The 12,145-nt window shown below is 41.0% G+C and overlaps 1 protein-coding gene across 2 annotated transcripts; it reads right to left on the reverse strand.

Annotated features, from left to right (window-relative positions):
• Positions 1-17: 17 nt before the first annotated feature.
• adck5 (aarF domain containing kinase 5) lies at positions 18-12,145 on the reverse strand. 2 transcript variants are annotated; one of them, XM_042011945.1, is made up of 15 exons: positions 12,016-12,145; positions 11,166-11,257; positions 10,918-11,067; positions 5,745-5,820; positions 5,428-5,628; positions 5,198-5,338; positions 4,968-5,081; positions 3,878-4,009; positions 3,705-3,788; positions 3,543-3,624; positions 2,369-2,447; positions 2,199-2,290; positions 1,862-2,114; positions 589-705; positions 18-518 (listed from the first exon to the last, which is right to left on the reverse strand). In XM_042011945.1, the coding sequence occupies exons 1-15, from the start codon at positions 12,037-12,039 to the stop codon at positions 416-418; spliced, it is 1,740 nt and encodes a 579-aa protein (XP_041867879.1). In that variant the 5' UTR covers positions 12,040-12,145; the 3' UTR covers positions 18-415. The 2 variants fall into 2 exon arrangements, with proteins under 2 accessions (XP_041867879.1, XP_041867880.1); XM_042011946.1 differs by lacking the exons at positions 10,918-11,067; positions 11,166-11,257; positions 12,016-12,145 and adding an exon at positions 8,459-8,576.

Genomic DNA, 12,145 nt, shown 5'->3' on the forward strand with positions numbered 1-12,145 from the left:
CCAACAAATAGCTGAGAGGTAAAACATTTAATCAAGCATTATTTTAGGAGGACTGTTCCTTTAACTGCCGAGTTACAGACAAAGAGGCTGAAACACTGAAGTTTGGTCAGTTGTGTCTTTGTTTCGTAGCTACGTACATACATAGAGATTGCACAGACTCGGTTCCACATTGTTTATACAGGATTGTTCGACTTATATAAAATATAACATCACTAGTTTTTTTTTTTAAGTTGTCCTGAAATTAACTAAAAATGGTTTAAAAACAGCTGGGTTGTGTCTTAGGTCGGGCTCGGTGCACCGAAGTCCAGCCGCTCGCCCATCCCGACACTGTAATTTGGTGTTTTCATAAATTGCACCAGAACCAGCAGCATGTCCAGCTGCTACAACAGGTAAAAAAAAAAGCTCTGAGACGTTGCTATCTGAGGTACTCGTACAAGTCTGCATCCAGCGTTGTGAAACCCAACGTCTCCAGGAGCTTTAGGAAGGCTCGTGTCAGGCCCATCATGGCCATCTCTGATCTGTAGGAGGAGTTCATTTGATCAATCTGATGGTTATGGTTTAATTCCCACCATTTACATTTATACGCACCTTAAAGCTACTTCAAATTTAAGGTTTTCCCATGTTGTCCTCCACCAGCGGAAGATCCACAGCCGGGGCAGAATTCCCTCCTTTTCTGCTTGGATCTTCCCCCAGCCTCGCACCGCACTGGAAAAACAAGGAGGTATGGAACATGATTGACTTCCAGCAGGATGGTTCCCACATCAGTACTTAAGACCCATTTATGGCAATCGTGGGGGCAGCGCTGAGCAGAACAGCTGACAGCGAAAGAAACAAACCAGGGAGGATTCGTCCCTCCATCAGACCTGTTCAGGTCCGGGATCTGGGAGGACCTATTCCTCCATCAGACCTGTTGCTGCTGATTTTCAGTCCAGGTTTTGTGTCATTTAGGGATCATTTATCAGCCTTTTCTCCCTGTTTTTCCCTCCTTCAGAATGGCTTCTTCATGTATCTCTTAGGTCCTTTGTTGGATTTATTCTCACTTCTTGAGGACATTAATTTCAGATCCCCTTTATCTGCTTAAGACAATTTTTTCATCCTCACATCATCTTCTGTCTTTTACTTTTACATTTTCCTGAGATTTTCTTTAAATACACATCACAAACTATGCTGAGATATGTTAAGTTTTTTGCTAAAAGCTTTTTGGAAATCACCTTATTTGTGCAAAAATACTACTTTATGTGAAACTTGGTAGTTTTCATAGATGCAACTGAAGAAATGAGAACAAATGATGCGTCTACGTGAGAGTCCGCTGGTAGCAAAGTGTCTAAAGATACAATCTAAAGTTTTCTGTTATGTGTCGGCTCAGGCCCTCTTTTATGCTTGAATATTTCATAGGTCAGTGTTGAGTGGCTTAAGAACATTTATTTCAAACAGGTAGAAGGACTGGACTGAAAATGAGTAAGAATTTAAAAAAAAAACTGAAAATGTTTATAGAAAAAGCTGAGAGACCTTCAGAAAGTTGCAGAATTTTTGCTCAAGATTAAATCAGGCTACTTGGAAGACAAATAAAAAATGACAGGGTTGACTTTGTTATGAAAGACCTTGAAGGTGCAATACTGGAAAAAAAAAAAGCCCAAACTGGTGATGAGCCGGTTTTCTCAACAGCACCAGCACACGCTGATCAGTAAGTGGTAAGAACGGCATGAAAACCAGCTGGTATCTCAATGCTGGCTCATTCTTTATATCGCCACAGTAATCTGCTCGGAGTTATTTTTGCTCCTGTCACTATGTAAAGATAACCTGCAGTGATTTCTTCATGGGAGGCGAATTTGTGATGACTGGAAATCAAAACTGAGCGAACCTCTTGGCCATGACGAAGTAGCGGTCCACCGGCGCTCCCAGAGTGATGTTGATGCTCCGGACCGTGTTGATGTTCCTGAAGACCAGCAGCATGGGCCGAGGCATCAACTTCAGCACCTGCATGATGCTCTCAAAGCGGTTGATGGCCATGTCGCGCATGTAGACCGTCTCCTCTTTGCTCAGGATGTTGGACAGACCTAGCTTGTGCATGTTGATTGGTCGCTGCAGCAGCATCTCACTGAACAGGAAGTACTCTGCAGGGTAAGGAAGTTGCTGTAAAAAAAATATCAGCTTAGAGCCCAACATCAATGGGGACCTTTGCCATTAAGGCTCCTCACCTTCGACTCCGAGCGCAGTGGAGTACTTCTTCATCGCCGCCTCGTCTCTTAGGATGATAGCCCGCCACAGTTTACACAGCGCCTCTCTGTCACTGAGGTCAAAGGTGGAGGTTAGAGCTGCTCAACACATCTCTGGATGTTTTCATGGAACAGACTCATCCAGCACTCACCACTGACTGAGGTATTCGTAAAGGCCGTGGTCCAACAGCACCAACTCCGCCTTTTTGTCAGGACCTCGTCTAACCAGAACTACAAGAGAAAAGGATGGTTTGACTTTATTTCTCATTTATAGAACATTTCATTCACAAGGTAACATCTCCTCCATCTTGTCTGTGTGGAGATATAATGTATATGTACTAGGGCTGGGCACGTTGGGCATTATTCTCGCTTTGTACTGTGGTTATAAAAGTTTTTAATCACGTTTATGTATGTCAGGTACCATGTTGTTGACAGAGGTTCTGCTAAATAAAACCCTAAAAAAAGGCTACTCCTGAAGAAAAGTCACAATTTGTATTGTGGTTTATTGAAACATAATAAACACAGACTAAGCAAAACTACAAGATTAATTACAGAAGACATCCACCATCATGTCCATCACTTTGTGCAAAACTTAAGGAGACAGGGACAGTGCTGGATAAAGAGGAGTGGACGACCAAGAACATCTGAGGAAAAAAGATATAGGGGTCTATTAAATAAGACAAAAACAAATTCAATATCTACTCATTTTGTAATAATTTCCAGTTTTCTGTTTTGTTTTTTTAATAAATGAGTTACATGACACCCCGTACAGCTCAGTTAGCTCCCATATTGCTATTTCCATAAAGCTGACTGAAAAGCATGGATTGGTCTCCTGTGTGCAAAGGACATTCACTGCGTACCAGATTTCTAGTGAACATGAGAAATCAATATTTATGTTTTTTACTCACTGTCCCCTTTTGGGCTCCGTATTAAGGTTATCAGACTCAAGTCAAACAGCTTTTTAAAATGAGATTTTCTATATATTTGCAAAACAGAAACAAGACAAATAACGTGATCCATTTAATAATCAACCATGACGACATTCATCTCAACCCGGCCATGTTGACGAGCTGTTGGCCCAAAATATGTCATCCCTCCCAGTTTTACAAGGAAGACGAGTTTCAGACTGATAGAGCTGCTGAGAGGTCATCTAGTCTAGAAATGATTTTGCTGTGATAACAGCACCAGACTCCGTTTGTTTGCCTGTTTTATGGTTCTGTAGGATAAAATCCGATCTTCTATAAACTTGAAGAATACTGGTTTCTATTAGAAACTGGGAAATATAAACAGTTTTAAAGGCTATCATCCCCCACGTGTTGTACCAACCGTTTCCAGGATGAGGGTCTGCGTGGATGAAACCGGTGTAGAAAATCTGCTCTGCAAATGTTCTGATCAGCTTATCTGCAGTCTGAGAAACAAACAAGTGATGAGTTGTCCAGATAACATGTAAATAAACATTGGTCCAATCATGATGCGTGATCGTCTTACATCTTTCAAACTTATTCCTTGACGCTTAATTTCTTCCACGTTGTTGATCTTACAGCCGTGACAAAACTCCGCCGTCAACACCCTCTTTGTTTTGGGAAAGAAAAGATAAAACCGGTGATGACGGTGGACAGTGGTAAAGCACAGACACTGTGTCTGGTAGGTAAAAAGCTCACCTTACTGGTTTGCTCCCAGAAGACTTTGGGTATAACTATGAATTTAAAGTGCTTCAGCTCCTCTGCGCACCGCTCCGAGTTCCTGGCCTCGTTCTCGAAGTCCAGCTCTTGAGCCAGAGTTCCCTTCAAGTCCTGCAGAGACAAGAGTAAAGGTTAATGCATGGAAAGACCGGCTGGACGTTTTTACTGCTTCCCGTCAGCTTCCATGCAGCTGGCAAACTGAACACCTGGAGGGATGTTTGAACACCATCAATCAATAGTCCAACAGGGCAACACTTCCTCTCTGACCCTTCAAAATAAAACACCACAGCTATACGCAGCTCACTGAGCTTAAACATTTAAGCTCTTTTAATCGCTTGTTTAGCAAGTACAAAAGTTATCTTACAACTTTTTAAAACAAAATAAAGGAACACTGTAAATGGATTTTTCTGCCGTAGTAATTCTATGAAACTAGCACAGAACTTCAGGAAATGGTTTTAATTAATGAAAGCTTGGTTCCCCATGTGAAGACGTAGACAGAGACTGGTTCAGGTGATAACTGCAGTAATCCACCCATGGATGAGACGACCACCCCTAACCAGAACCATCCATTCTGGGACCCGTTGGGGTCTATGTATTCAGAGGGACTGAGCAACAGACTTTGAGGAAATAAAAAAAAAAAAAAAAAAAAACTGTGTCAACGTGTGAAAAAAATCCTTTTCAGCATTCATTAATTAATGCGTTAACCGGATAATAACACGTTAACATGGCCAGGCCTGTTAATGCTTGATCAGCTGATTAACAGAAGGCTGGACTTCATCTAATTCAATGTTACCGGGAGGCTGGAAGCAGCCAGACAACCTTCTTGATGTGAGGTGACTGTACTAACCAGCTCACCCTCGCTCAGCCTCACTGGTGGGTGGTCTGCTGTAACGTGTTTACTGTGTTGATTGTACCGTTTGCAGTTATTGTATTGTAAAATAGTGACACAACTAATTATATTTTGATGTTAGGTGTGAATAAAAGTACTTCCTGTTGTCTTGTTAAGAATAAATCATCCAGGAAAAACGTTAACACCCAACATGAGCAAACCCTTTGACCATTTCCTGACCTTGAGGACCCATCGAAATCCAAAACTGGGGTGCATGAACTTAACGATATCCAGCAGGATCTCCAATGTTCTGATATCGCCATCGAACCGATCCCTGAGGTCAATATACTGCACCTGAATGCGACAAAACATGCTTTCAGCCATATACACTATGGAGTGTTTCCCCCTCCAACGATGACAAAACATTATTCGTGTCAGAAACTCTCACTAATTAAAGTCTGATTGATCACCTTCACAGCGACGGGGGTCCCGTTGAACAGCTCTGCCTTGTGCACCTGAGCCAAGCTGGCTGCAGCTATGGGCTCATAGTCGAACGTTTTGAAAAGCTGCTCTGGAGTTTTGTCAAAGTCTTCCTGGAAGAGAGCATCCACCTGTTGCAGACACAAAACACAGATGCAAGAAGTTACAAGTTGTTCTTGCTTTGCTACCCGGCGTACCTTGTTGGTGCTGCAGCTCTCACCTCTTTGTACCTCCGGTTCAAGGCCTTGTCCTCCAGGACCTGCAGTGTGCGGATGTACTCAGGGGGCAGCAGGTGGTTGAAGGAACACAGACCCTGGCCCAGTTTGATGTATATCCCTCCATTCCTTATAGCGCCCTCCACCATGCACTCTGCTGCCCTCTGGTGGCAGGCTGACATCTGGCTCAGGAAGGATGGGCTGCTCTGGCAGGGGAGGAAAGAAGAAAGACATGACTGTCCACAGAGCGCCAATTGAAACAAAACAAAATCACCTGGAATTGATAGTCTGGCAGTAAAAAGTTCACAGATGAAAAGCTTACCTCATCCACTCCACGAAGAGACACGTTGGTGGTCCACCAGTAATCCACAGAGATGAATATTCCCACAGAGAGAGACCTGAGGACACACCGATCAGACTACATGCTCTCACTGGCAGCACGTCCTAGACATTTATATAAAAGGGATCATCGTGGTGTGCTTTACACCACAATGCTGAGACAGCGAAACGCAAAAGTTTTGTTGTGTTCTGGCCTCTTGTTTCCATGGTAATAGAATTTTGGTTAGAATAAACCGTAAGCAAAATCCGTTTTTGGTAGAGTATCTATGGTGTCAGCAAAGACGCAGAGGTTACACACGCCAGATAACCAGCACTTCACACGCAACGCTTCTGTTGTTGTGTTGCATTTTGTGATCTTAATGGAGGCATCGCACACCTGGGAAACAAAGCTTCACTGCCCACTAGAGGCCTGGCATGCATATTACATCATTTCTGTTCCTGTTTGCTTTTTCTCCTGCACGGAAAGTTTTCATCCCGCTGTTGTGTAAATGTTTTTTTTTTTTTTTTCCAAAAAATGCATTTTGTGTGAAAACACTGTGGTGTAAACAGGGCCTTAGGGAAAAACCTCACCACTAATAATAAACAGGATTATAATCAAGTGCCTTTAAAAGGTTCTGCTACAACAAATCGACCAAACCATCCTGCTGGGTGTCCTGATGTTCAAGCACATATCCAGCTTTAACTGAAACAATAATCTATATATGATCTTTATATATCAATGAGGACTTAAACACCTCACAGATGTATAAAAAAAACATTACTGAAGCAACATTGGTAAAACGTTAGATTGTTGTTAGTTCAGGTTCAGTTTCTAAAATGAAAAAAAGTGTTTTAATGCAATTATCACATCATGTGGGATTTGCTGTACATGTATGAGCTTCATGTTTTGAAAAATAACAGTTTGTCACATTTATGTGCTACAGAGTTCCCTCAGTATGCTGATCAGCCAATCAGAGTGATCTCGTTCATGAGCTCTAGTTGGGCCTTTGCACAAGGACGCAGCACAAGATTCATCGCACAACCATCTCATCGGGCCCCTATGTGATCAAAAGTTCTCACACATACTTTATAAAACAAAGATGATAAAAATATGATCGAAGTTTAACCTCTGGCTTCGTCTGGCCAGAGTCCTGGCTCATCTGGTAGACCTCTTTTGCATTGCTCAGCCTCTCGCTGTCTTCCTGATCCTCTTTCCTCTCCTCAGCCTCCTCACTACCTGCATCTTCTACATCTCACTCTCTGCCACAAGGAGGACACATCCCATACAAGCTAGATCATGGGTGCCCAAGTCCGGTCCTTGAGATCTACCATCCTGCAACTTTTAGATGCAACCCTTCTCCAACACACCTGAATCAAACGACTGGCTCGTTACCAGGCCTCTGCAGAGCTGAATGACATGCAGACGACATCTGATTGACTGTAGACTGAAAAACTGCCTACATGAGCTCATCTTGTCTCGCTTCCTCAGTGATCATCTGGACATGATGATGGACCTGGAAATGATGGCAGACCATCTGTTATCAAAATGACAGACTTTGGGATCTGGTGCTATTCGAGTTAACATGATGTCAGTGGAATCTCCACAATCCTGGAATTACGAGGAATCCATTGATACCACACGTCGTGATTGATCACTGGGAAAGGACTAAAATATCCATACAAAGTGAAGCTGTGTTTTTATTGAGAGTTCCATGAAATCAAATAATTTGTGGTTCTAAATTTCTAATTTCTGACAATAATTAATCTGCTGCTTTCAGCTCAACCCATGTGTTAGTTCACGTGCTGCTCACTTCTTCTTTAAGAGATTAAAAAGAAGCTGCTGCCCCTCACTTCATTTTCTTAGCTCCCTGTCCTGGTGTCCAGTCTTCCTTTTCTTTGGGAAGCACATGACTTTTTCCTCTGGCTGTCTGGCTTCGTAACTTGGTTAAACCAACTAGACTGTGGACTAAACCATTTACGAGGGGTGACGGGGCCCTCAAAGGGCATCTATTATTATTAGATCAAAATTCATTCCCTCTGCACCTTCATTCGGGCAAACTGACTTTCACTATCAAATTATTAATTAGAAATTTTAAAAAGGAAATCAAAAAACCTTTTCATTTCAGGATTTCAAGAGCCCCCACCCTGCAGTGAGCCCTGAGTAAACAGTACCGTTAACTCCCCCCAGTCCGACGCCACTGGCTTTCTACACTGAGCCGACCAGTTGGATGCTGGGAAAATCTGGTCCATCTCAAGCCTGTCCACAACAAGTCTGACCCGTCAGTGAGAGATCGCTCTGATTGGCCGATCAGCACAATGACTGAACTCTGTTCATATGACAGTAACTGTTGGATCTTATGTAAGAAGATTCTTTGTCATGCCTCATTCAAAGCACTTTGTTTTATTGTACAAATGTCTTTTATTCAATTTAACAGGTTTTTTTTGCTCTTTGTTTCTTGTATTTATACTTTAATATTTGTGACAACTGTTCTATGTAGCTGTAATGTTGCTATAGAGACAAAGAAAGTCATTGTTTTTTTTTGCACCAATGATTGTGAGCATTATCTTTGAGTAAAGTACAGTAAAGAATCCTTAAAAACTTCCTGGATCCAAGCAGTGATCCAGACCACCCCGAAAATCTAATCACTTGTTCCATTTCTGAGATTTACTGAAAATTTCTATTCTACAGTCATTTGGCTTTTCTCCAAAGTGACTTACATGTGAGAGTAATAACACAAGCAAGAATTCAAACAGGAGGGACGTCATTAAGTGGTCGTCATACTGCTGTGAGTCCAGGTGGACCAGGTGCTGTCCTGTAGAGCTAGAGACAGTGCTTTTTTTTGTTTGTTTGTTTTTAAATTTTGTCTGTCTGCTAACAGACAGACAAACCAACGCTGCTGAATACACAGCCTCCACCTGACGAGTTTGGTTGAAACTGAAACCTGAGTTTGAACCACGTTGGACAGTAAAACCTGAACCATCATAGCCAGGAGCTGGACGTGGTCTTTGTGATATGCTTGAGTCCATGAATTTTGTTTGTTTTGCTTTATTTAGTCAGATTCAGCTGAGATGAGGAAACAGAGGTGTGTCTTTAGTCATCATTTCAAAGCAGAAGCTGTAGGTCTAAAGATGATGATACAGCTGAAAATAAAAGCCACAATCATAACAAAATGTACGAAGATTAAGTTGTACAAACATTTCTTTTGTGTATGAACATATCTGTTTTTTTTTTTTTTTCTTTTTTTGTTTTTTGCCTGTACATTTATTTTGGTATGAAGACATACAAGTTGAAGAAACAACAACTGGAGTCTAAGTGTTTAAACTTAAAACTTAAACAAAGCCAGCTAAATTAAATTAAATTAAATTAAATTAAATTAAATTAAATTAAATTAAATTAAATTAAATTAAATTATTAATTATATATTCCACTAAATATCAAATATATTAAATATTATAAACAAATAATTTTAAAAAAGAATAACAACAAATAAATAAAATACTAAATTAAATTCAGACATGGTGGTTTCTGCAGCTTTCTCTGTAATTTTCAGATGTAAAACATATTCTGACTCCACACAATGACCCTGTTTCCTGAACACTGCTCAGCATTTCTGCAACATGTCATATGAGAAAACCTAAAAAGTGTAAAGAAATACCAATATCTGCTCGTTTATAGACGTGTCTTTTCAGCTCGTGTTTTGTTACCTGCATGATTCATTTTCCTATTTAGGGAACTGACGTGGTGAATTTTAACCTCTGAAATAAGGTTCTGAACGTGATTTCTACCCACAGATTCGTCTGTAATCTCGCAGGCGCTGCAGAAAGCGCTCTGACATGTTGCTGTTTTCCTGACCTTGACATTTCCCCTCATCCAGCTGTGATGTTTTGGTGTCCAGCTGCACAGCTTACTCAGAGCATATTAACAACAAAATAATATTTAAAATGTAAACAAGCTGTTTTAATTGATCATGCTAAGGCCAACACTCTGTGTTGCTCTGCAGGGCTCTAAACGCCTCTCAGACTCATCCCAATTTACAGTCTGAGCTTATAAAATTAACGTTGATCATCTCAGAGCAAAAGCAAAGAGAAAACTCATGATTAATATTTCACTTAGATTTGTTCCACCCTGCAGGTTCCCGTTATATCAGCTAAGGTTACTATAATCATTCTTGTGAATTAAGAAGAGACAGAAGTACACTCAGTTCTTACTGCAGATGTTTGGTGTTCCCAGGACATGGAGAAGGTCATGTGACTGAAGAGATTCAACCTGCACTGACTGTGTTTAGCTGTTAAGGCTTTGATGAGAAACACTTTTCCCCTAAAGTTGCTTAGACTTGAACTAACCGTTTTGAAAAGAAATCAGAGGGAGATAATTGGATGAAAAGGAAACTGATGACTTAAAGGCTGAGTGGTTAAGGTGTCTGGATCAAGCTAGTGACAATTTACGCCATATTTTTACAGACTGACCCTCATTTCTGGTTAAATGAGGCCACTGAAAATTCTCAAACCTGGAATCAGTTACAATCAATCTGCTAACTTACTTGTTAGTAAGTTGTTTTTTTGGCAAAATGTGACTGCTAAAGAGCTTGTTGCTCACAGCAGCCAGAAAACACGGACGTTAACTGGTAAAGTCAACATTAATACTAGCAGGGTGGTGGTTCAGGCAGTGATGCAGGACACCGTCAGGACTTTAAAACATGTACTGCACTGGGCACCAAATTTTCTACACTAATAGGGGCTTCAACTACTCCAGCAGTGAGTAGCTGAATGCTAATCAGCAAGAAAATTTAAAAATAATAAATAAAATAATAAAACTGCAGGGGGCATCCAGAAGAGGGATCGTAGACATTGTTCTCTGGGAATTACTAGTAAGTAAGGCAAAACATTAACGTGAACTTTTTTGTGCACAAGTCAAAGTGTTTCTTTTTTCACAGTTTCCCTTCACCTTTTCTTATTTACATTTTTCTAAACATACACCAAAAACTGCAGGAGAAATGCAGATTTGATCAGAATTAAATTATATTGTAAATGACATTTCTGGATTACATGCATGTGCTTTAAATAAGTTTTAAAGTTAAAAATCCAAGGAAGCTTCTCACTGATCACCTCCCTCTGTGTGCATGAACACAAACCAAGAATTGCCTGTTCAATCACCAATAAAAAAAATAAAGACAAACCTGCAGAAACGACCAAATCCCTCAATCACAATCTTCATCTTCCTCTTCTCTCTGGGGTCTGACACAGCATACTGAACAGCCACCGCAACAGGCACGCCAACAGAGAGGCCAACGAGAGTTTTCCATAACAGCCCTCTGTGCTTACCCTCCCTGGAAAGAATAAAAACAGTCCCATTTTATTAGTTTGACATCTTCAATCTTGGGCATTGCCAAGATTAGAAGATCATGACTCAAAAGGTTTTTGGTACCTGACTGAGCTGAAGGATCTGGTTATTTGGAGCGATGAGCCAGGATGAGGATATCTTCGTAGCAAAGCCATATGATGCCGACATAATCTTAACTACAGAAGAAGCAGAGCATGAGATGAGCATGCCTTTACCATCACATCTGTGTGATGTTTCCATCTCATCGTTGCAGCCTACATGTTAACTGACTTCTAACCAGGTATCTGGGTTAGTGGCAGTGGATGAACGCTGGACTCTGGTGAGGCATTTACTGACATAATAGGATCAGATTGTGTTTCTTTTTTTAGTAAAATCACGAGTATACACGTGTTTGTGTGAGGAGAAGGATGAAGAAGATGTGTATGTGTGTGTGTGTGTGTGTGTGTAGGAGAGGGGGTCTTCAGCAAGGCCAATAGCATGTTGTTTTTGTTCGCTGTCTGCTTCTGAGGGACAAAATGTCTCTACAGCTGACAAATTGATGTACAGATAGCGGTGATGTCAATGACCTGGGCACTGACATATCAAACAGGGCTTTCCGTCGCTGACATACACTGAGAAGGGTAAATGTGAGGAATCTGCTTCTAGTCACTACAATGAACGACTCAGTGTAACAGCGCGGAGTTTTGCTTTGAGTATTAATGTTCCAGTTCCTGTCATCTGCTAAAATAAAACAGGACTTCAAGCCAAGGCAGAAATTTTTAAAATAGAACCTTGCTAATTCAACAAGTAAATTAATATTTTCATTTGAACTGAATGAGTTAGTCATCTAACACAAGTCCATTAGCTAACATGACAGCTAATTACAGTTAGCTTTTAGTCAATAAGCGAATTTCTGCCTGAACCGAGCAAACGTCTTAAAATATGGTTTCTTTACCGCTCTGGAGGTCTCCCCTGTCATATTTCTTGAGGTGTTAAAACTGCCCAGCTCACGGTGATGAATTAACGTTAAAAAGGTCTTTCCAGAATGGGAAGTCGCCTACTCTGTACCTCCTCCTCCTGCTGCC

The sequence above is a fragment of the Melanotaenia boesemani genome, chromosome 17 (assembly GCF_017639745.1).
Source record: "Melanotaenia boesemani isolate fMelBoe1 chromosome 17, fMelBoe1.pri, whole genome shotgun sequence".
Taxonomy (NCBI): Eukaryota; Metazoa; Chordata; class Actinopteri; order Atheriniformes; family Melanotaeniidae; genus Melanotaenia; species Melanotaenia boesemani.